The sequence below is a fragment of the Panthera uncia genome, chromosome X, assembly GCF_023721935.1.
Source record: "Panthera uncia isolate 11264 chromosome X, Puncia_PCG_1.0, whole genome shotgun sequence".
NCBI lineage: Eukaryota > Metazoa > Chordata > Mammalia > Carnivora > Felidae > Panthera > Panthera uncia.
This window is the reverse complement of record NC_064817.1, coordinates 48,093,136-48,119,467: the sequence shown is the minus strand read 5'-3', so window position 1 is coordinate 48,119,467 and position 26,332 is coordinate 48,093,136. Positions and strand designations below refer to the sequence as shown.

The 26,332-nt window shown below is 37.1% G+C and overlaps 1 protein-coding gene across 1 annotated transcript in view; it reads left to right on the top strand.

Moving 5' to 3' along the window:
- ARHGEF9 (Cdc42 guanine nucleotide exchange factor 9) overlaps positions 1-26,332 on the top strand; it is a 202,813-nt gene that overhangs the window by 83,397 nt on the left and 93,084 nt on the right. The window contains exon 3 of the mRNA XM_049643252.1: positions 13,520-13,711. Within this exon, the coding sequence (XP_049499209.1) occupies positions 13,520-13,711 (192 nt within the window). The remainder of the gene's footprint in view (positions 1-13,519; positions 13,712-26,332) is intronic.

Sequence of the window (26,332 nt, the reverse complement as noted above, 5' to 3'; positions counted from 1 at the left end):
AGCAACCCTTTGTTCTCTGTGTTTAGTGTCTCTTACAGCTTGTCTCCCTCTCTGTTTTTATCCTATTTTTGCTTCCCTTCCCTTATGTTCATCTGTTTTGTATCTTAAATTCCACATATGAGTAAAGTCATCTATTTGTCTTTCTCTGATTGACTTACTTCGCTTGGCATAGTACAATCTAGTTCCATCCATGTGGTTTCAAATGGCAACATTTCATTCAGTTTGATCACCGAGTAATATACCATTGTGTGTGTGTATCTGTCACATATATTCTTTATTCATTCATCAATTGATGGATATTTGGGCTCTTTCCAATAATTTGGCTGTTGGTGATAGTGCTGCTATAAACTTGGGGGTGAATGTGCCCCTTCAAAACAGCACTACTGTATCCTTTGGATAAATACCTAGTAGTGCAATTGTTGGGTCATAGGGTAGTCCTACTTTCAATTTTTTAAGGAACCTACATACTGTTTTCCAGAGTGGCTGCACCAGTTTGCATTCCCACCAACAGTGAAAATGTGTTCCCCTTTCTCTGCATCCTCGCCAACACCTGTTGTCTCCTGAGATATTAATTTTAGCCATTCTGACTGGTGTAAGGTGGTATCTCATGGTGGTTTTGATTTGTATTTCCCTGATGATGAGGGATGTTGAGCATTTTTTCATGCGTCATATGGGTGACGCATATGGGTTGGCCATATGGGTGTCTTCTTTGGAGAAGTGTCTATTCATGTCTTTTGCCCATTTCTTCACAGGATTGTTTGTTTTTTGTATGTTTACTTTGATAAATTCTTTATAGGTTTTGGATACTAACCCTTTATCTGATATGTCATTTGCAAATATCTTATTCTTACATTCCATTGGTTGCCTTTTAGTTTTGTTGATTGTTTCCTTCGCTGTGCAGAAGCTTTTTATCTTGATGAGTTCCCAATGAGTTCATTTTTGCTTTTGCCTCCCTTGCCTCCAGAGACATGCCAAGTAAAAATTTGCTGCGACCAAAATCAAAGGGGTTGTTGCCTGTTTTCTCCTTTAGGATTTTGACGTCTTCCTGTCTTACATTTATGTCTTTCATCCATTTTGAGTTTATTTTTGTGTATGGTGTAAGCAAGTGGCCCAGGTTCATTCTTCTGCATGTTACTGTTCAGTTTTCCCAACACCATTTGCTGAAGAGACTTTCATTTTTATATTGGATATTCTTTCCTGCTTTGTCAAAGATTAGCTGGACATATGTTTGTGGGTCCATTTCTGGGTTCTCTATTCTGTTCCATTGACCTATGTGTTTGTTTTTGTGCCAGTACCATACTGTCTTGATGATTAAAGCTTTGTAATACATCTTGAAGTCCAGGATTGTGATGCCTCCTGCTTTGGTTTTCTTTTTCAAGATTGCTTGAATTGCCCTATTCGGGTTTTTTTCTGGTTCCATACAAATTTTGGGATTGTTTGTTCTAGCTCTGTGAAGAATGCTGGTGTTTTTTGATAGGGATTGCATTGAATATGTAGATTGCCTTGGGTAGTATTGACATTTTAACAATATTTTTTCTTCCAATCCATGAGCATGGACCATTTTCCCATTTTTTTGTGTCTTCTTTAATTTCTTTCATAAGATTTCTATAGTTATCAGTGTATAATTTTTTTACCTCTTTGGTTTGGTTTATTCCTACATATTTTATGGTTTTGGGTGCAAGTGTAAACGGGATCAATTCCTTGATTTCTCTTTCTGCTGCTTCATTATTGATGTATAGAAATGCAACCTATTTCTGTTCATTGATTTTATATGCTGCAACTTGGCTGAATCCATGTATCAGTTCTAGCAGTTTTTTGGTGGAGTCTTTTGTATTTTCCACATAGAGTATCATGTTGTCTGTGAAGAGTGAATGTTTGACTTCTCCCTTGCTGATTTGGATGCCTTTAATTTCTTTGTGTTGTCTGATTGCTGAGGCTAGGATTTCCAACACTATGTTGAATAACAGTAGTAGAGAGTGGACATCCTTGTTGTGTTCCTGATTTTAGGGAGAAAGCTCTCAGTTTTTCCCCATTGAGAATGATATTACCGGCACTCTTTCATATATGGCCTTTATGCTCTTGAGGTATGATCCTTCTATCCCTACTTTCTTGAGTGTTTTTGTCAAGAAAGGACACTGTATTTCATCAAATACTTTCTCTGCATCTATTGAGAAGATTATATGGTTCTTATCCTCTCTTTTATTGTGATGTATCTCATTGATTAATTTGAGGATATGGAACCAGTCCTGCATCCCGGGCATAAATCCCACTTGATCGTGGTGAATAATTCTTTTAATGTATTTTTGGATCGGTTGGCTAGTATCTTGTTGAGAATTTTTGCATCCATGTTCATCAGGAAAATTTGTCTGTAGTTCTCCTTTCTGGTGGGGTCTTTGCATTTCTATTTATTGGAACAGCTTCAAAAGAATAGGTGTTAACTCTTCTTTAAATGTTTGGTAGAATTCCCTTGGAAATCCATCTGTCCCTGGAACCTTGTTTGCCTGGAGATTTTTTATTATTGATTCAATTTCCTTACTGGTTATAGGTCTGTTCAAATTTTCCATTTTTTCCTGTTTCCATTTTGGTAGTTTATATGTTTCTAGGCATTTGTCCATTTCTTCCATATTGTCCAATATGTCGGCATATAATTGCTCATAATACTCTCTTACTATTGCTTGTATTTCTGTGGTATTGGTTGTGATCTCTTCTCTTTCATTTGTGATTTTATTGATTTGTTGTCCTTTCTTTTTTCTTTTTGATCAATGTGGCTAGGGGTTTAGAAATTTTGTTAATTCTTTCAAAGATCCAACTCCTGGTTTCATTGATCTGTTTTACTGTCTTTTTTTTCCTTTTGATATCATTGATTTCTGCCTAATCTTTATTATTTACCTTCTTCTGCTGGTTTTGTTATTTACTGTTCTTTTTTGAGATCTTTTAGATGTAAGGTTAGGTTGTATATTTGAGACCTTTCTTCCTTCTTTAGGAAGGCCTGCATTGCTATATACTTCCCTCTTATGATGGCTTTTGCTGAATCTGAGAAGTTTTTGGCTGTCATGTTTTCATTTTCATTGGCTTCCATGTACTTTTTAATTTCCTCTTTAATATATTGGTTAATCATTTATTCTTTAGTAGGATCTTCTTTACTCTTTAAGTGTTTATGGTTTTGCTAAATTTTTCTTGTTGATTTTGAGTTTCATAGCATTGTGTTCTGAAAATATGCAAGGTATGATCTCGATTTTTTTGTGCTTAGGGCTGATTTGTAACCCAGTATGTGATATGTTCTGGAGAATGTTTCATGTGTACTTGAGAAGAATGTGTATTCTGCTTTTTTAGGATGAAACATTCTGAATATATCTGTTAAGTCCGTCCGGTCCAGTGTGTCATTCAAAGGCATTGTTTCCTTGTTGAGTTCCTGCTTCGGAGATCTGTCCATTGCTGTAAGTGGGGTGTTAAAGTCCCCTACTATTATGTATTATTATCAATGAGTTTGTTTATGTTTATGATTAATAAATTTATATATTTGGGTACCTTCTTGTTTGGGGCATAAATATTTACAATTGTTAGATCTTCTTGCTGGATAGACTCCTTAATTATGATACAATGCCCTTCTTCATCTCTTGTTACAGTCTTTATTTTAAAATCTGGTTTGCCTGATACAAGTATGGCTACTACAGCTTTTTTTTTTATTACCATAAGCTTGATAGATGGTTCTCTATCCCCTTACTTTCAATCTGCAGGTATCTTTAGGTCTAAAATGAGTCACTTATAAGAAGCATATAGATGAGTATTGCTTTCTTATCCATTCTGATACCTGATGTATTTTGATTGGAGCATTTAGTCCATTGGCATTTAGAGTTAGTACTGAAAACTGTGAATTTTATGCCATTGTGTTGCCTGTAGAGTTTTATTTTCAGGTGATGTTCCCTAGTCCTTTCTAGTCTTTGTTACCTTTGGTCTTTGTTTTGTCTTTTCTCCACTCAAAGATTCCCCCTTAAAGTTTCTTTCAAGGCTGGTTTAATGGTCATGAACTCCTTTAGTTTCTGTTTGTATGGGAAACTCTTATCTCTCCTTCTATTTTGAATGTTAGCCTTACTGGACAAAGAAGACTATCTTGGCTGCATATTTTTCTGAGTCAGCACATTGAATATACCTGCCACTCCTTTCTGGCCTGCCAAGTTTCTGTGGATAGGTCTGCTGCAAACCTGATCTGTCTTCCATTATAGGTTAAGGACTTTTTTTCCTTTGCCACTTTCATAATTCTTTCCTTGTCTGTGTGTTTTGTGAATTTGACTATGATATGCCTTGGTGATTGTCGATTTTTGTTGACTCTAATGGGAGTTTTGTGTGCTTCTTGGATTTCGATGGCTCTGTCCTTCCCCAGATTAGGAAAATTTTCAGCTATAATTTGCTCTCATTAGCCTTCTTCCCCTTTTTCTCTCTCTTCATCTTCTGGGACTCCTATTATTCAGATGTTATTCCTTGTTAATAAGTCACTGAGTTCTCTGAGTCTTGTATTGTGATCTTTGCCTTTGTTTCCCTCCTTTTTTCTGCTTCATTTTTCTCCATTATTTTTTTTGTATATCACTGATTCACTGTTGTGCTTTGTACATCCTTGCTGCTGTGGCATCCAATTGAGATTGTATCTCGGTTATAGCATTTTTAATTTCATCCTGACAAGATTTTTCTTCTCTTATCTCCACACAAAGGGATTCTATGCTTTTTCAACCCCAGCTAGTATTCTTATTATTGTAGTTCTAAATTGTATTTCAGATATCTTTCTTATATCTGTTTTAAGCCTCTGGCTGTCATTTCTTCCTGTTCTTTCTTTTGAGGTAAATTCCTTTGTTTTGTCATTTGGGAGGAAGAAAAAATTAATAAATAAAAATTAAAATTAAAAAAATAAAAAACAAAACAATCAAATAAAGGAAGCTAGATCCTGGCTGTGTTTTGGTCTGCGTGTTCAAAGACACTTGATAGAATAGAGGAAAAAGGGAAAGAAAAGTAGGAAAATAAAAATAAAGGTAAGAAAAATTTAAAAATTAAAATTTTATATAATAGAATAAAATGAAATAAAAAAATGAAATAGAATAAAAAATAAAAATAATATAGTGAAAAATAATTTAATTTTTTAATTAAAAAAAGAAAATAAAATTTTCTCTTCTCTTTCTGTATCCAAGAAAAAGAAAGGAAAAACAATTAAACAAGGACAGAAGAGAAGCAAAAGAAAAAAGTGAGCTAATTAATAAACCAGCAAACAGAATGAAACCCAAATGAGGTTACATCCCATTTCCCCTAGAACTCAAATCATGAAACTCTTTATACACTAAACAGGATGAGGGACTTGTGCTGGTATTCTAGGGGATGTGCTTGGAGGCACAGTTGGGTGGGGATTGGAGTAAAGTCTCCGTTCTCCACTAGGTGGTGCCCCTTAGCCTTACTGGGATGGATCAGTGTGGCACATGTGTGTGTGCTGGGAGAGGTGGAAATGTCTTCACCCAGCTCTCTAGTCTCAGGAACAAGAACTTCGAGTTCTCAACATCCTGTGATCAAGCGCTCCTCCTTTGTCTCAAGCCTCTGTCAACTCCCTGCCTCTATCCTGTCCATGTCCAAACTGTCTGCCTGCCAGGTGGCACCTCCCTCTAGAGTTTTATCTCAGATGAATTGTGTTTCAAAACCCCACACTTCAGAGGCCCCTGTGTCTTGGACCCATGCTCTGGGGGAGGGTCTTGCTGAGCAATGGCTGGGTTCTGGCTTGCCCCGGAAAATGTTAGTGTGATTGCACAGTGATAGACGTTCAGAGAGCATGGAAAATCACAACAGACAGCTGGCACCAGGTTTTACCACACTCTGGTGTCTTTGTCCCAATACCAGCAAACGTGGTGTCTTTGTCCCAATACCAGCAAACATGGCTGCTCTCTGGGGTTCCCTGGAACCTTGGCCTGTTCAGAGGCATATGGCTTCTACCAAATGCACTCCAAGCAGGGGAACCACTTCTCCCTCTCTGGCACATGGACCCCTCAGACCCCACTGCCTGCTCCTGGGGATTCACCCTACTTACTCACCAGAGCACTGAGCTCCAGAACTTCAGACTCTGTGCTCCACTGTTTATAGAATCCTAATGGTATTGAAACCCTCTCCTTTCTTCCCATCAGTGATTTTGGGGAACAGATTTATTGTTCAATCCCCTGTGTTTCACCTTTGTCTTTCTCTCCAGCTACTTTCAAGGAATGTTTTTCCTGCACTCTCCCAATGCACTGTACTCTCCCCTTTTCTCTGTCCTCTCCCCACAAAAACAGCTCCCTACCCTCCATGGCTTTTCTCTCCCCCAGTTCACCTCTCTGCACGATGTACCTGTCAAGTTCTGTGGCTCAAGTTATGCAGATTGTTGTGTTAATCCTCAGATCAACTCACTAGGCATGTAAAATCTTTTGGTGCTAATCTAGCTGCGTTTCAGGGATGAGACAGGCTGAGGGGCTCCATGCTGCCCCGCCATCTTCCCCTAACCCGCCTAACTTTTTATTTTTTACAGTTGCCATGTGACAAAAATTTACCATTTTAAAGGGTACAATTTAGTGGATTTTAGTACAGTTGACTTAACACAGATTTAAACAGTGTGGGTCCATTTATACATGGATTTTTTGATAAATATAATATAGTACTATAAATGTATTTTCTTTATGATTTTCTTAACATTTTTTCTCTGGCTCAATTATAGGAGTGCGGTATACAATACATATACAATATATGTATTAATCTACTGTTATTGGTAAGGATTCTGGTCAATAGTAGGCTATTAATAGTTAAGTTTTGGAGTCAAAAGTTATACACAGATTTTTGACTGTGTGGGAAGTTGGTGCCCCTAACATATGCATTGTTCAAGCGTCACCTGGGCATTAATTGTGCAACAATCACTACTATCTATTCTAGAACATTTTCATCACTCCTCAAAGGTAACCCTGCAACCATTAGCAGTCATTCTCCATTCTCCCACTTCCCCCAGTCCTGGAAACCACTAATCTGTTTTGTGTCTTTTGGGCATTTCATATAAATGGTGTATAATATGTGGTTATTTGTGTGTCTGGCTTCCTTTACTTAGCATGGTGTCCTTGAGGTTCATTCATATTATATTTTATTCCTTTGTATTGCTAAATAGTATTCTATTTTGTGTTTGTGTATGTGTGTGTTCACATACATACCACATTTATCTATTTATCAGTTGAACTTCTGCATTGTTTTCACATTTTGGCTATTATGAGTAATGCTGCTATGAATATCTGTATACCAGTTTTTGTGTGAACTTATATTTTCAGTATTCTTGAGTATATACATAGGAGAGGAACTACTATGTTAAATTATGTGGAAACTATAATTTAACTTTTGGAGAAATTGCCAAATTGTTTTCCATAGTAGTTTTACCAATTTACACTCCTATCAACAGTGTATGAAGGTTCTAATTTCTCCATATCCTCATCACACATGTTATTATCCATTTTTTTATCATAGCCATTCTATTGGGTGTGAAGTGATATCTCATTGGGATTTTGATTTGTATTTCCCTGACAGCTAATGGTGTTGAGTGTCTTTACATGTATTTATTGGCCATTTATATATATATCTTCTTTGGAAAAATGTTCAGATGCTTTGCCCATTTTGAAGTGGTATTTGCCACTTTATTCTTCAGTTCTATATATTCTGGATACTAGGTCCTTATCAGATATAGTATATTCAAATATTTTCTTCCATTCTATGCATTGTTTCACTTTCTTGATGCTATCATTTGCAAAGCAAAAGTTTTTAATTTGGATGAAGTCTATTTTTTTTTCATTTATGTAAAAAAACTGCATAATCCACAGCCACAAAAATTTTCTTCTGTGTTGTGTTTGACATGTTTTGTAATTTTAGCTTTTACATTTAGGCCTTTAATCCATTTTGAGTTAATTTTCACATATTGTGTGAGGTATGGGTCCAGGTTTATTCTTTTGCATGTGGATATCCAGTTGCCCAGCACCATTTGTTGAAAAGACTATACCCTCCCCTTTTGAATTGTCTTGATACCTTTGAAAAAAATATCAGTTTAGCATAAATGTTGGGTATAGTTCTTTTTTAAGTTTATTTATTTGAGAGAGAGTGTGTGCACAAGTTTGGGAGGGGAAGAGAGAGAGAGTGAAGGCGAGAGACAAGCCCAAGCAGGCAGTGTGAAACTGCCCAAGTGTTTTCAGTGCAGAGCCTAACGTGGGGTCCAATCTCATGAGCCGTGAGATCATGACCTGAGCTGAAACCAAGAATCAGATGCTTAGCCAACTGAGCCACCCAAGCGCCCCTAGGTATATTTCTGTACTCTCATCTATTTCATTGATCTTTGTATCTATTCTTGTGACAGTACCACTCTCTCTTGGTTACTAAAGGCTTATAGTAAGTTTTGGAATCAGGAAGTGTGAGTCTTTCAACATTGTTCTTCTTTTTCAAAATTGTTTTGGTTATCCTGTGTCTCTTAAATTTCCATATGAAATTTAGAATAAGCTTGTCAATTTCTTCCAAGAAGCAAGCTGAGAGTTATGATAGGGATTGTGTTAAATCTGAATCAACTTGCAGAATATTACCATCTTAACGATATTAAATCTTCCAATCCATGAACATGAGATAGCTTTTTATTTAGTTAGGTCTTCTTGACTTACTTTCAACAATGTTTTGCAGTGTTCAGTGCACAAATCTTGCACTTCTTTTGTGAAATGTATTCCTGAGGATTTTGTTCTTTCTGATGCCTCTTAAATTGGATCGTTTTCTTAATTTCATTTTCAAAAATACATTTGGCCTTTGCATATTGATCTTGTATCATGCAAAATTGCTGAATTAATTTATTAGTGTATATGTGTATATATATAAAATCATGTCATATATGAATAGTTTTGATTTTTCTTTCTAATCTGAATGCCTTTTTTGTCTCCAGTTGTTCAAGCCTTCAGTACAAATGTTGCATAGAGGTGATGTTTGTTCATGACTGTAGGATGAAAATGTTCAGTCTTTCACCATTAAGTATATTAACTATGGGTGGTCCATAAATTTCTACCAGCTGATTGAGAAAGTTTCTTCTCTGAAAGGGTGTTGGACTTTCCCAAATGTTTTTTCTATGTCTATTGACATGATTATGTATTTTTCAAACCTTTATTCCATTAATATGGTGTATTACATTGACTGAGTTTCATATGTTGAATGAACCTTGCATTCCTGGGATTAATCCCATCTGATAAACTGGACTAAATACACACACACACACACACACACACACACACACACTACTGGATTTGGTCTGCAAGTATTTTGTTGAGAGTTTCCGCATTTCTATTTTTGAAAGTTAATGAAATATTGATGTTAATTATTTTTAAATGTTTTGTAGACTTCACCAGTGATGCCATCTCATACTGATTTTTTTCCCATGTAAGGAGTTTTTAATTAGTAAACCAATCTCTTTGCTTCTCATAGGCCTATTCAGATTTTCTATTTTTTATCAGTCTAGGAATTTATTTCATCAGGCTATCTAATTTGTTGGTGTACAGTTGTTCATAGTGTTCCCTTTAATCATTTTTTTAAAAAAATTCTGTTATATTGGCAGTAATATTTCCTCTTTTATTCCTGATTTTAATAATTTGAGTCTTCTCTTTTTTCTCTATTTTAACTTTTTACAAAGCTAGTGTATTCCTGTATCAATTATGTAATTAAAAAATAAAACAATGGAAGATACATATAAAATAGAAAGGCATATCAAAATGGGGATCTGGGTAAGTTGGTAACTCCCTGGCAGTCATTTCTCCTCTATGGGCCTAGGTTTCTTCATCAGAAAGTTATTATATTGGTTCATTGTTGCTGAAGTGGTTGAAAGTCTCTGTACTTTCAGATTATTTACATGATCAAATGTGGGATTAAATAACATAGTTGGGAGTATTTGTGGGCAGAAAGTAGACAAATTTTGGAGAATCCCGGTATTCCTGAAGGACATAGTAGAGAAGCTAAGTATCGAAATGCACATTGAAGCTGAGTTATGGTAATATTTGAATTCCAGGGTGAGAGATTTGAACTTGGTAACAGGGAACTATTGAGGATTTTGGAGTGTGAGAGTAGATAATCAAAGTGATATTCAAAGAAATTGGTCTGGTAATGGTATATGGGAGGGATTAGAGCTGGAAGATAACCCAGAGAAGTCATCTAGGGAATGGGGGTCATGACAGTAGGAATGGAAAAAAAAAGAGATGAGAACCAGAGATATTTGGAAAGCACTCCCTGGAATGGCTAAGGGGGCAGGGGAGGGAGGAGTTAGCTGTCTTGTTCACTCTGTGTCTCTCATAATTAGTGGTGAGGCACAGAATAGGTCCAAAATATATTTATTTGTTAAATTGAATTGCATTAACCCAGCTTTGCTTAGAGTTCAATGAAGGCTGAAGAAAATAGTCTTCAAGTACTCTGAGAGGACTTCCAGGAAAGCCTTCCAAGTTGCTAGCCTCTAGACACTCTATATTCACACCCCACTCCTGCAAATATAATGTACTCCTTCCCTCTGGAAGTGTTCCAGAGAGTCATCTAATTCCAGCCATCCAAAATCCAATATTTTGAATGGGCTTGTCTTAAACTCCTGAGAAGAAAAGAAATGTTTTTCTTTTTAATCTCTTAAAGGCCTGCCTATGGTAACCTTCTTGTTTTGCTTTAATTTAAATTTTACTTAGTTAACATACAGTGCAATATTGGTTTCAGAGTAGAATTCAGTTATTCATCACTTACATACAACACCCATTACTCATCACAAGTGCCCTCCTTAATACCCATCACACATCTAGCTCATCTCCCACTCACCTCCCTCCATCAATCCTCAGTTTGTTCTCTATCATGAACAGTTTCCTGTGGTTTGTTTCCCTCTCTCCTCTTTCCCCCAGGCCCCTTCCCATATGTACATCTGTTTTGTTTCTTAAATTCCACATATCAGTGAAATCATATGGTGTTTATCTTTCTCTGACTGACTTATTTCACTTTGCATAATACATTCTAGCTCCATCCATGTCGTTGCAAATGGCAAGATTTCATTTTTTTGATGGCTAAGTAATATTCTAATATATATATATATATATATATATATATATATATATATATATACACTACGCCTTCTTTATCCATTCATCAGTTGATGGATATTTGGGCTCTCTCCATAGTTTGGCTATTGTTGATAATGCTGCTATAAACATTGTGGTGCATGTACCCCTTCAAATCTGTATTTTTGTATCCTTTAGGTAAATATCTAATAGTGCAATTGCTGGGTCTTAAGGTAGTTCTATTTTTAGCTTTTTGAGGAACCTCCATACTGTTCTCCAGAGTGGTTACACCAGTTTGCTTTTCCACCAACAATGTAAGAGAGTTCCCCTTTCTATGCATCCTCACCAACACCTGTTGTTTCTTTTGTTGTTAATTTTAGCCATTCTGACAGGTGTGAGGTTGTATCTCATTCTGGGAAAAGAAAAACAAAACTGAAGGTATAATATTTCTAGATTTAAAGCTATATTACAAAGCTGTAGTCATCAAGACAATGTGGTGCTGGCACAAAAACAGACATAGACCAATGGAACAGAATAGAAAACCCATAAATGGACCCACAACTATATGGTCAACTAATCTTTGACAAAGCAGGAAAGAATATCCTATGGTACCATTTTTTTATAGCAAAACTTAGCTTGCTTTGTGGGAAGCTGGGAAAAGCTAGTGAATTATTATAGGATGAAGCTTTTATTGTTTCAAAGAGATGACATCATGTATATGATGTGCTTACTTCAATGCCTTAGAATCACCTTTGTGAACAGATCTGTTCCTTGACCAATCATCCCTCATCATTTCCTACTGATTATATGCAAGGGAAGCTATCAGCATATTGAGGACACAAAGTTGACCTTTGGAAGCTGGAAAGATATTTCCAATAGAACATTTGTAGAGGGTGATAAGTTCTGAATAGAGATACATTTTTGCACATGTGGCTGTGTATGCGAAGTGCATTAAAAGAAGTCAGCCCTATTTTGGCCTGTGGAAAATAGGTAGATTATATGCTTGTGACATCTCTAGGCTTTCTGGGTGGTAACCATGCTCCTCATCCTCTGTGAGGCAAAAAGAGAGGGGAGAATACACAGAGTTGAAAAGTAACTACTGTTCCTGTAGCTCCATCCCAAAGCCTCTGTCCTCCTACGGCCACTCACTAATAGGGCCTTTCTGGTGGCAGAAATAATAATGCATCTAAATTTCTTGATCTCAGCTTCTTGAGGCAGGAAAGTGGAAAAAGCTGGGGGGTTATAGAGGGCAAAGATAGATTGTTGATTAAAGCTGTTGAGACAACTGACAAGCTCTTTGGTTAATTCCCCTGGCAGATTTTACCACTATTCCTAGGGTCCCACCCTTCCTTTTTTCCTTGATACCCTGACTTTCCTCCTTCCTAGGAATGGGGTAAAATGAGCCATCTTCCTGATTTAAGTTGTCATCTCAGATCCAGAAATATCTCACTCAGCCTCCCCAAAGGAGGTTTTTCTGCATCCCTTTGCCTTCATGTGTTGGAATGGGTAGTTTCAATGTCTACCAACTGTACCTATTTATGATGATTCTGATAATTCTCATCTCACCTTGGCCCAATACCTTCCTTACTCTTTTCCTGTTTTCCTTAGAATCAGAGGTGCAAAGATGCTAGCACAGTGGTTAAGAGCACAGGCTCTGAAAGTCAGATCACCTGGTTCCTGTCCCAGCTCTTCTGCTTTCCTAACTGTGTGACTTGGGACAAATTACTTAACTTTTTTGAGCCTCTGTCTCCTCTTCTGTGAAATAGAGGTAATAATGGAAATGCCTAGTAGGACTGAGTAATACAATTCATTGAAAACTGTTAGTATAGTAGTTGCTGTATAGTAAGTGCTCAATCAATAGCTATTGCTATTATGTGTGTGGGGACATTCAGTCATTTCCACTCTAATAACTTTATATACTCAAGGCATGTCAGATTTTAATTATTATTTGTGCATCTTTTGATGTAAATCAACACTGAAGGTCCTGTTTTCAAAATGCCCACTCCAGTATCAAAATTTGGTCTCCATGATCATAGGTGTTGTGTTTGATCCAGATGTGGCACAGACCCAACCATGTATAGCTTAGTCTTTTTATCCAGCTGTGCTGCCTAGATATGCTCAAGCATGAATTAGTTATATTTTCCATAACTCCTTTCTCCTCTGAAACCTTAGATAAGAAGCCTCTCAGAGATGACTTTTCCTTCTTCAAAGTTCTATCCTTCTGCATCCTCCATTTTACAGATAGGTCATCAGAGGCCTAGAGAGGATTAAACTCATAGATAGGGCCTGAAAGTCACCCTAAAGCCAAGCTTGACATTCAGTTTACAGGGGCCTCTTGTCAAATGGTCTCTGAATACTTGAAGAATTTAGTTTATCATTTTTCTACTTGACTGGAAACTTTTCAAAGAAGGAAACTATTATTCTTCTTCTGCCTGCTTCCACAGCTCTGGGTGAACCAGGAGGATGGGGTAGAGGAAGGGCCCAGTGATGTGCAGAATGGGCACCTGGACCCCAACTCAGACTGCCTTTGTCTGGGCCGGCCACTACAGAACCGGGACCAGATGCGAGCCAATGTCATCAATGAGATCATGAGCACCGAACGTCATTACATCAAGCACCTCAAGGACATTTGTGAGGTAGGCCCAGCTATGATAGTTTATGTGGGGGAACCCAGGGTGTAATAGAGGACATTTTCATGAAGAACCAGTAACTCTGCTGAGCTTTACCTGTGACAGTCCCAAGATGTTGGAAAGAGCAGCTGGACTGGCCTCTTATATTCTGTTCAATGGGTAAAACAGGTCCCTTGGAGTTTCTCAGTCCCTATCTCAGTTTCTCTCTTTCTCTGTCTACCTGTCTAATGTTCATCTTTTATCTTCATATTCCTTATTTCTCTATCTCTCCCTGCCTCCCTCACTTTATCTTCCCTTCCCTGAATCTCTATCCCTATCCTGTTGGCTTCTAATTTGGTTGTTGCCACCCCATGGAAATGCCTGACTGCATTGATTAAAGCAAAACACATCTCCCTCCAACTCAGTGGTTTACAAACTTGAATGTGCACTAGAGTCCCTGGAGAAACCTGTTAGACATGCAGATTCCAGTCCCCTCCCTCTCTTCAAAGTTGTGAATTCTCACTCTGGATAAACCAAAGGCATCTCTATATTTAGCAAGCATCCCTGGTGAAACTGGTGCTATTGGTCCTCCTCCTTCACTTGAAGAACACTGGTTTTGAGTTATGTCAGAAGAGTTTATGGGGAGGAATCTACAGGAGATAAAGGCTGAGTGGACAATTCTCAGCTCTTTCAATATGCCCCTTTTCCCCCAGGAGCTATGGCTCCACATTCCTTAACTCTATCCCTTCCATCTTTGTGATCTGAGTAAGGATTAGAGCCCTTTTCCTAACACTCCCTTGATGTCATGAGACAAGATGGCATTTTGAAAGGGCATTTTACTAAACACTTTGGGAATACCAATGGGAATTGGAGGAAAGAATGTTTTAAAAAAAGGTTTCTCTCTCTCTCTCTCTCTCACACACACACACACACACACACACACACACACACACAGTAGCATTCTGCTTGACCCAGGGAAAACTCTATTTTGAATATGTTTATCCCCTTCATTCTAGGTGAAGAGTCAGGTCCTACTTTCTGTCCCTGAAGCCCTGTTGAGTGAGCCCAGGGCTCACTTGGAATCAATAGTACAGCTTTAAAAAAATAAATAAATAAATAAAAGTTTATTTAATTTTGAGAGAGAGAGAGAGAGAGAACAGGAGTGGGGGAGGGGAAGAGAGATAGGAGATACAGAATCCGAAGCAGACTTCAGGTTCTGAGCTGTCAGCACAGAGCCTGATGCAGGGTTCGAACACACAAATGGTGAAATAATGACCTGAGCCAAAGTTGGCTGCTTAACCAACTGAGCCACCCAGATACCCCTCAATAGTACAGCTTTAACATTTTTAATGTTCTTATTTCTTTAGAATACTGTTGCCCAGTAAAACTTCCTATAGTGATGAAATATATCTGCATTCTCCAATGCAGTAGCCACTATCCAGCCATCTGTGGCTATTGAGTAGTTGAGATGTGGCTAGTATGATTGAGAAATGGGATTTTAAATTTTATTAAATTTTAATTTAAATAGACACATGTGACTAAATTACACCTACATTGGACAGTGCAGATCTAGAAAGATCAAGGCCAAGGAATATGGGCCTTAATTTCCTTTACCTCAACTCATTTTTTTATCCCTTCTAGGAATGTTAAAGTTTATCCCCACCCTCCCACTCCATGAGTCAGTATAGTGGAACAAACAAGGGCTCTGGGGACATGGAATGCTGGCTTTCACATCCTGACTTAACCACCTAGACACCCTATAACCATGAAGTTGCCCCTTAACTCCTCTGACTTTTGATTTTTCTGATTTGTACAGTGGGCTTCATTATGCCAACCTCTTAAGTTTATTGATAAAACTAAGTAAACATAATGTAATTATTTGTAAAAAGGTAGTTTTACTTTCTTTTCCTTCCCTTTTCATCTATTCTCCCATCCATCTGTGTCTCTCTTTTATAGTTTTCTCTCCCCCTACCTCCATAAAAATAGCTGAAAAAATACCCTCTGAAATGTGCTCTGTGTCGTTGGGCATGAAACCACTGTCATTCATTCAGCAAACACATTGTAGAGTTCTGCTCCATGCCAGCCTTAGACATGGCTCCTACTTTCAAAGTTTTCTTCCCTAGACTAGTATCTGTATTACCTGGGAGCTTGTTAGAAATGCAGAATTTTTAGCTCTACTCGAGGCCTACCAAGTATGATTCTGCACTTTAACAAGACTCCCATTTGACTTACATTATATATTAAAGTTTGAGGAGCACTGCTGTAAAATGATAGCTGTATTATACTGTCAAAGAGTCTATAATATAAGTACAATGTGTTCTCTACCTGGCAGCTGAGTGATGCTATCAAGATCTAAGTTGGGTCATATCTCTCTTCCTCTCAAAACCATCTGATGGCTGACTATTTCTCCCTGAGTAAAAGCCAATTTCTTATTATTATTTACAAAGTCCTATGTGATAAACCTATTGTTACCTCTGTGACTTGATCTCCTTCATCTTTCCCACCTTCTGTCACTGCTCCATGCACACTGGCCTCTTGCTGTTCCTAAAAAACTATCTTGCATGCCCCCTTTGCCAGATTTTGCACTGGCTTTTCCCTCTCCCTGGAGCACTCCTTCCCCAGATATCTTCATGGCTTCCTTCCTCACCTCCTTCAAGTCTTTACTCAAATATCACCTTCTCCTTGAGATCGTCCCTGACCTTTCTATTTAAAATTATAACCTTGCACTATCTCTCCCTCTTTCCTGCTTTATTTTCCTCTATTGTACTTATTGCTATCTGACATATTATATATTTGCTTATATGATTTCTTTATTGTTCTTCTCCCCTGCTAGAATGTAGATTCCATGAGGGGCAAGTGTTTTTACCTGTTGATTTACTATATATTGCCAATACCTAGCATGGTGTCTGGCACATGGTACATGCTCAATAAATATTGTTGAAAGTAGGAATTAAATACAAGTGCTCACATGCATGTATTACTTTGGCAAAATACATTCACATCTTATGCCACTTGATTTTCAGACAGGGCAGAGGTTGTTACTGTTATTCCTATTTTCTAGATCAAAAGACTTGAGTCTCTAAGAGACAAAATTACTTTCTCTGAGTTCTCAGGCGCTGGCTCAGTGAGAGTCCTTTAGTTTTAGAAGGATCTTCTGTTCTCAACTCCAAAACATCTTGGCCTCTTCTTACAGGGCACAAGCTCAGGACAGCAATAAAAGTATTCATCTATCTAGAGGAGGGAGTGCTATGTCCCTGCTTTGAGGACTTGCCCAATCCAGCCAAACCAATTAAAGCTTTATCATTGATAAATATGAAACCAGCATATTACCAACAAAAGCTTTACTTGGTTTGGCTGGATTGGGCCTCCAACTTTGGCTCAGGTCATGATCTCATAATTTGTGGGTTCAAGCCCCACATTGGACTCTGTGCTGACAGCTCAGAGTCTGGAGCCAGCTTCGGATTCTGTATCTCCCTCTCTCTGCCCCTCCCCCACTCCTGTTCTGTGATCTACTGGTTCCATATTTATCGATTATTCTTGGTGCTGAAGTTAAGGGTTTAAGTGCAAAGTATTTCTTTGTCCCACACTGCAACCACAGTGTTAGAAGGTTTAGCTAGAGCAAAAGAAGGAAGGATAAATCTGTGTCTAGGTGAACCCAAAGACAGTATTTTAGTCCAGGATTGTGTCACCACTAAACCAAAAGCTGTAAGTAACAATATGGTTTATCATAGAGAATACCAGACTCAGAATCGGGATACCCAGGTTCAGGACCCACCTTGGTCTCTGACTGGCTGGGGAATGTTTTCCATCATGGGCCTTGTTTCAACTCTAAAATGAGAAGATTGGAAGGGTTGTTCTTTAAGTGCTTAATTTCTGGGTTTCTGTACAATCTTACTTAAGAAAGCTAAAGAAAGCTGTTGTAGTGATCCAGGTTGCTTTTATATTGTCTGTTGCTTTCTCCTTGGTACCTGTGAAAACACGTCTTACTCAGGCATTACTGTGTTATCATAATGACTGTGTTCACATGAGGTAATCTACTCTTTCTGTAAATTAAGGGAAATCTCTAAATAATTCCCACTCTTGAGCTTTTGAAGAGGAAATGGGAGACACTACATTCAGTATAAAAAAGGCCACTATCTATTAGAAAATACACACATATATTTGTATATATTTACTGTATATAATGTATAGTAATGTATGTGGCACAGATGATTAAACATATATCATATATTATAATCTTATATAATATATATATATATAATATGTATATTATGTATATTATTATATATATTTGCTCTTGGGAACAGAAGATGCTTTACAAACATTTAAGTTACAATACCCTTATTTTACAAATAAGAAGGTAGGAAATAAACTATTTTTTTAAATCAAAGTCATTCAGTGAGGCCAGTGAGATAAAAGATCTTTTTTAATGAGTTATTTGTAGAAGATGACATTTTTCTTTCTAAATCCAGAAAGTGGGATAAAATAGCTTGGCTCAGTTCTAGGTCACTTTGAACAATGATTGATGGTATTGCCTCCCGTAACCTTAGAACTCACAGTATAATAAGGGAAACTGACACAACAGGGTAAAGAAAGCTAAAGATGCCTTATAAAGTTGCCTTGTATGCCTCTCTAAAGGAAGATAATCTCAGTTAACTCATATCTGTGAAATAAATTCTGCTCTCAAATGCCTCCAGAGAAACTGGACTAGCTTTCCTCAGTCATTTGCATTAGTGTCTCATATCCTTCACCATTAAGAAATTCTTCCTTAGGTCTAGTTGCGTTTATCATGTTATTTCCATTTGATATGCTTAAGCCTGGGATTTCCAAACTTTTTGCCCATTTCACTTTTCCTTTCTGTGAATTGCCTATCCTCATGCTTTCCAGTTGTCTTTACATTTCCATGTACACATAGCAAATGATAACACATTGTAAAATGGTAATATTTGTATAGCATACTAAGGTATAAGGATGAGGCAGCTCAGTAGCTTGAAGTGACCATCTCAGGGGTTTCTAGCTCCCCTACACCTTACCTGTTCACCTTGAATCACCTGGATACTCTAGGCCCTGTTCCTATCCTTATCCATTCTCCTATAGTTTCTTATGTATTAATTAATTCATTTATTTATTTTTGCTGATTTATAGTAGTTCCTTGTATATTCCAGATATTAATCCCTTGTCAGTTTTCCATGTTGCAATACATTCTTCCTGTGATCCTCTTCTTTTTTGTTTTCTTTAATTTGAAGAAAGGATACCTTGGCCAAAAAAGGGGAAAAAACAAACACCAAAGAAACATTCTGCTTCTAGTTTAGGTTTATCATCACTAGCATGAAAAGAGCTAGTCATTTTGTAGTTATTCAACATATATTTATTGAGCAGCAACTATATTCCAGGTACTGTTAAACTCTGGGATACTGCTATGGACAGGAAGACAACCATGATCATAATCCCCTAATTTTCTTAAAATTATTTTTAAAGGGTGCCTGGGTGGCTCAGTCGGTTAAGCAGCCGACTTCGGTTCAGGTCATGATCTCGCAGTCCGTGAGTTTGAGCCCCGCATCGGGCTCTGTGCTGACAGCTCAGAGCCTGGAGCCTGTTTCGGAATCTGTGTCTCCCTCTCTCTGACCCTCCCCCATTCATGCTCTGTCTCTTTCTGTCTCAAAAATAAATAAACGTTAAAAAAATTAAAAAAATATTTTTAAGATGTTTATCAACTCCCCTGTCAGGCCTAAGGTTTCCACACAAAACAATATATGAAATCTATATTAAGTCAGAGCTGAAAGGGGCCCTGGAAATTTTTCTGATATATGTATTTTAGAGATGGAGACACTGAGGGCCAGACTTATGCAAGTCTTTCCCTAGGGGATTTCCCAAAACGTAGGTGATTCATAGGCTCTTCAGTCTATTTTATTTCCCTGCAGTCTTTGGGATCTTCCCTGGAGATAATGGCTATGATTTGTATCCCATATCAAGCTAATTTTAGCTCAATGCACTAGATCTAGACTTCTAGATCAACACTGTGGGCTTAAGAACAGAGTGAAATAGGTAGGCAACTTCTCTTTGACTGTCACCATGGCAATGCCAGGGCTAATTTATGCCAATAGTGATTGATTTAAAAATCTCCCATAGTATTCTTAACTACTGTGTGGTCTGCCTTCTCAGAGGCTCTCACATATGGCTTCTGTTGAATCAGTTCACACTACTGCCATATCACCCTTTTCTCTCCTACCATTCAATGGGGAAGCATCTGTCAGCATGTTGAAGCATGCTTGACAGTAAGAGCCACAGACCTCTTTGCTTCTTCTGCCTTGTGTTGTTTTTCAGGCTCCTGTATACCCTGCTTACTCCCCTTTGACTCTGTATTATTTTCTCCATTTTCTTCTGAAAACAGGACTCACAACTGAACTCTGCTCTCCTGCCGTGGTGTAACACCTTCCTGTTACTTCTCTCATTCTATCCTCTCAATTTGTTTATTTTCTTTCTCCAACATAAACTGACATTAGGTTTTTTGCAGTCACATTCCACTGCCAACTCACCTTAATATATGTGCCCTCAAAAAATGAGTGAATGAGAAGAAATAAGTATTGATTGACCCCTAAGCCAAGCATTTTTTTCACCATTTCTATGGAAAACTAATATAGTCACCAGGTCAGCCAAAGGAAGAGGATGAAAAATAAAAGCAAGACTCCAGGGACTAGTGATCTCTCCTGGTGTTTCTCCCCTCAGAAGCCTAGGAAGTTGTGTTGGGTAGTGGCTAAATGTGACATTTTGAGGTTCTCTTACTACCCCCATATTCTTATGTCCTATTTCTTATTTCCTTGATAATGGCAGTTTCTATTTGGAATCCCATCAGAAAGTCATGTGTCTTAAATAGGACTAATGATTTTTAGAAAACATTGGTTTCTCCCTCTTTCCTTGATAATACTGTTCTCAAGGTAGGCTTCTTGAGATTGTATTCTTTACATTTTCTCACAAAGACTTTTTTCTCCAGTTTTATGCAAAAGACAAGACCATTAGAGGAAGATTGAAAATAGGAAAAATACGACCAGAATTCACCAAATAGAACTGTTTGAACTTTTGTATAATTGCTTGAAAAATCTGTGTGTGTGTGTGTGTGTGTGTATATATACATATATATATAATGTGTAATATATATATACACAAATATATATATGTATATATACATATGTATATACTTATACATATATGTCTAAATACATGTATGTATTTACAGAGCTATAATTATGGTGACATATCGTTTGTTTCTACTTTTTAATGTTATTTCATAAATACTATTTCATGTTTCTAGACAGGTTTTTTTGTTTTTATTTAAATTATGGTTAGTTAACATGCAGTGTAATATGAGTTTCAGGTACATAATATATTGATTCAACGCTTCCATACACCACCTGGTGTTCATCACAACGAGTGCATTCCTTAATCTGCATCACCCATTTAGCCCATCCCCCCACCCACCACCCTTCTAGTAATCATCAGTTTGTTCTCTATAATTAAAAGTCTGTTTCTTGGTTTGCCTCTCTTTTTTCCCCTTGGCTCCTGTTTTGTTTCTTAGATTCCACATATGAGTGAAATCATATCTTTAACTGTCTTTCTCTGACTGACTTATTTCACATAACATAATACTCTCTAGCTCCATCCACATCATTACAAATGGCAAGATGTCATTCCTTTTTTTAAGCTTATGTATTATTTTTGAGAAATAGAGCAAGTGGGAGAGAGGCAGAGAGAGAGGGAGAGTGCAGAGTCCAATGCAGGGCTCGAGCCCACAAGCCATGAGATCATGACCTGAGCAGAAGTTGGACGCTTAACTGACTGAGCCACCCAGATGTCGCAAGATTTCATTCTTTTTGGTGGCTGAGTAATATTCTAGTGTGTGTGTGTGTGTGTGTGTATGCGCACACACAGTATATCTGTATGTATTCATCAGTCAATGGACACTTGGGCTGCTTACATAGTTTGGCTATTCTAGATAATGCTGCAATAAGCATCGGGTGCATATACGACTTCAAATTAGTATCTTTTTATTTTTTGGGTAAATACCTATTAGTTCATTTGCTGAATTGTAGGGTAGTTCTATTTTTAACTTTTTTAGGAAGCTCCATACTATTCTCTAGAGTGGCATGCTCCAGTTTGCATTCCCACCAAAGTGCAAGATGGTTCCTCTTTCTCTACATTCTTGCCAACACCTGTTGTTTCTTGTGTTGTTGACTTTACCCATTCTTTAAGGTATGCGGTGATATCTTGTTATAGTTTTTTTTTTAATTTTTTTAATGTTTATTTTTTGAGAGAGACAGAGACAGAGACAGAGACAGAGTGTGAGCAGGGGAGGGACAGAGAGAGAGGGAGACCCAGAATCAGAAGCAGGCTCCAGGCTCTGTGCTGTCAGCACAGAGCTCAATGCAGGGCTCAAACCCATAACTGCAAGATCATGACCTAAGCTGAAGTTGAATGCCTAAGTGACTGAGCCACCCAGGTGCCCCTCATTGTAGTTTTGATTTGTATTTCCTGATAGTAATGTTGAGCATCTTTCCATATGTCTGTTGTCCATCTGTATTTCTTCTTGGAAAAATGTCTATTCATGTCGTCTGCCCATTTCTTTTTTATTTTAAGAGAGAGAAAAAAGTGCATATGCAAGGTATGGGGGAGAGTGGGAGAGAGGCAGAGGAAGAGAAAGAGAGAGAACCTTAAGAAGGCCCTACGCTGAACATGGAGCCCAACGCAGGTCTTGATCCCACTACCCTGGGATCATGACTTGAGCCAAAATTTGCAGTCAGGTGCTCAACCGAGCGAGCCACCCAGGTACTCCATCTTCTTCCCATTTCTTAACTGGATTATTTGGTTTTGGGGGTATTGATTACTATAAGTTCTTTATATATTTTGGATACTAATCCTTTATCAGATATGTCATTTGCAATTATCTTCTCCCATTCTGTGGGTTTCCTTTTAGTTTAGTTGATTGTTTCCTTTGCTATGCAGAAGATTTTTATTTTGAGGAAGTCCCAATAGCTGAAATTTGCTTTTCTTTTCCTTGCCTCAGGAGACATATCTGAGAGAAGTTGCTACTGCTGATGTCAAAGAGGTTACTGCCTGTATTCTCCTCTAGGATTTTGATAGTTTCAACTCCCACATTTATATCTTTAGTCCATTTTTTATTTATTTTGTGTGTGGTGTGTGTAAGGGTCTAGTTTCATTCTTTTGCATAATACTGTCCAGTTTTTCCAACATCACTTGTTGAAGAGACTATCTTTCTCATTGGATGTTCCTTCTTGGTTTGTTGAAGATTAATTGACCATATAGATGTGGGTTCATTTCTGGGTTTTCTATTCTGTTCCATTTGTCCATGTGTCTGTTCTTTTACCATACTGTCTTGATGACTACAGGTTTTTAATACAGCTTGAAGTCCAGAATTATGATGACTACAGCTTTTTTTTTTTCAAAATTGCTTTGGCTATTTGTGGTCTTTTGTAGTTCCATACAAATTTTAGGATTGTTTGTTCTAGCTCTGTGAAAAATGCTTTTGGTATGTTGATAGGGATTGCATTAAATGTGTAAATTGCTTTGGTTAGTAGAGGCATTTTAACAATATTTGTTCTTTAATCTGTGAGCATGGAATGTCTTTCCATATCTTTGTGTCGTCTTCGGTTTCTTTCACTGGTGTTTTATAGTTTTCAGAGGACAGGTCTTTCACCTCTTTGGTTAGGTTTAATCCTAGGTGTGTTATTGTTTTTAGTGCAATTGTAATTGGCATTGATTCCTTCATTTCTCTTTCTGCTGTTTCACTATTGGTATGTAGAAATGCAACAGATTTCTCTATGTTCATTTTGTATCTTGCAACTTTACTGAATTTGTTTATCAGTTCTAACAATTTTTGGGTGGAATTTTAGGGTTTTCTATATAGAGTATGATGTCTTCTGAAAATAGTGAAAGTTTGATTTCTTCCTTGCCAATTTGGATGCATTTAATTTCTTTTTGTTGTCTGATTGGTGTGGCTAGGGCTTCTAGTACTGTGTTAAATAACAGTGGTGAGAGTGGATTCAATGTCTTACACCTGACCATGGAGGAAAAGCTCTTAGCTTTTCTGCATGTAGGATGATATTAGCTGTGGGTTTTTCATATATGGCCTCTATTATGTTGTGGTATGTTCCCTCTACTCCTACTTTGTTGAGGGATTTTAAGCATGAATTGATGTTATACTTTGTTAAATGCTTCTTCTGAATCTATTGAATGATCATATGTTTCTTATCCTTAATTTTATTAATGCAGTGTATCATGTTGATTGATTTGTGAATATTGAACCACGCTTGCAACCCAGAAATAAATCCCAATTGAATGTGGTGAATGAATTTTTTAAAGTTTTGTTGGATTTAATTTGTTATTATTTTGTTGAGAAATTTTGCATCCAGGTTCATCAGGGATATTGGCCTGTGTTCTCTTTTTACTGGAGTCTTTATCTGGTTTTGGTATCAGAGTGATATTGACCTCATAGAATGAATTTGGTATTTTCTTTCCTTTTCTATTTTTTGGAATAGTTGAGAAGAATAGATATTAATTCTTCTTTAAATGTGTGGTAGAATTCCACTGGGAAGTCATCTGGTCCTCAGCTTTTGTTTCTTGGGATTTTTTTTATTACTGATTCAAATTATTTCCTGGTTATTAGTCTGTTCAAGTTTTTGTTTCTTCCTGTTTAAGTTTTGGTAGTCTATATGTTTCAGAACATCAATTTCTCAAATTCAAATTCAAATTCAAATCAAATTCATCAATTTCTCCCAGGTTGTCCAATTTGTTGGCATATGGTTTTACATACTATTCTCTTATAATTGTTTATATTTCTGTGGTTTTTGTTGTTATTTCTACTCTCTCATTTGTGATTTCATTTATTTGGGTTTTTCCTCTTTTGTTTCCAGTAAGTCTGACTAGAGGTTTATCAATTTTATTAATTTTTTTAAAGAGCCACCTCCTGGTTTCATTGATCTGTTTTTTTTTTTTTGATGCTATATCGTTATTTTCTGATATAAATTTTATTATTTCCTTTACTCTGCTGACTTTAGGCTTTGTTTATTGTCCTTTTTCTAGCTCCGTTAGGTGTAAGGTTACGTTGTTCATTTCAGATTTTTATTTCTTCTTAAGGTAGATATGTATTGCTATAGACTTCCCTCTTAGGATCACTTTTGCTGCATCCCAAAGATTTTGGACCATTGTGTTTTCATTTTCATTTGTTTCCATGCATTTTTAAAATTTCTTTTTTGATTTCCTAGTTGACCCATTCATTATTTATTAACATGTTGTTTAACCTCTATGTATTTGTGGTCTTTCAAAATGTTTTCTTGTGTTTTACTTCTAGTTTCATTGCACTGTGGTCAGAAAGATGACTTAGATCTTCTACGATTTGTTGAGGTTTGTTTTGTTGGTTAATATGCGATCTATTCCAGAGAATGTTCCGTGTGCACCTGAAACGAATGTGTAGTCTGCTCTTTGAGGATGGAATGTTCTGATTATATTTATTAAGTCCATCTGTTTCACTGTGTCATTCATCCATTATTTCCGTGTTCATTGCTGTTTAGATAATCTGTCCAGTGATGTAGGTAGGGTGTTAAAGTTCCCTACTATTATTGTGTTATTATCAATTAGTTTCTGTATGTTTGTTATTAATTGTTTTATATATTTGGATTCTTCCATATTGAGTGCATAAATATTTACAATTATTATATCTTCTCATTGGATTATTCCATTTATTATTATATGGTGCCCTTCTTCATCTCTTGTTACAATGTCTGTTTTAAATTCTAGTTTGTACAATATAATTATTGCTACTGTGACTTTCTTTTTATATCCATTTGTGTGATAATTTTTTCAAAGATTTTTTTCTCCATCCCCTCACTTTCAATCTACAGGTGTCTTTAGGTCTAAAACAAGTCTCTTGTAGGCAGCATATAGATGGGTCTTATGTTTTATATCCATTCTGACACCCTATGTCTTTTTTTTTTTTTTTTAATTTTTCTTAACGTTTATTTATTTTTGAGACAGAGAGAGACAGAGCATGAACGGGGGAGGGTCAGAGAGAGGGAGACACAGAATCTGAAACAGGCTCCAGGCTCTGAGCTGTCAGCACAGAGCCCGACGCGGGGCTCGAACTCACGGACCGTGAGATCATGACCTGAGCCGAAGTCGGACGCTTAACCGACTGAGCCACCCAGGCGCCCCCCTATGTCTTTTTTTAATTCAAATTTTCATTAACACACAGTACAATATTGGTTTCATAACTATAATTTAGTGATACTTTACTTACATACAATATCCAGTGCTCATCACAAGTACTAACCTTAATACCCATCACCTATCTAGCCCATCTCCCGCCCACCTCCTTCCATCAACATTCAGTTTGTTCTCTATCACTAAGAGTCTCTTGTGGTTTGTTTCCCTTTCTTCTCTTTTTCCTCTCCCTTCCCATATGTTCATCTGTTCAGTTTCTTAAATTCCACATAAAGTGAAATCCTATGGTGTTTTTCGGACTGACTTACTTCACTTAGTAGCATAATACATTCCAGCACCATCCACATTGTTGCCAATGGCAAGATTTTATTATTTTTGATGGCTGAAATATATATATATATATATATATATATATAT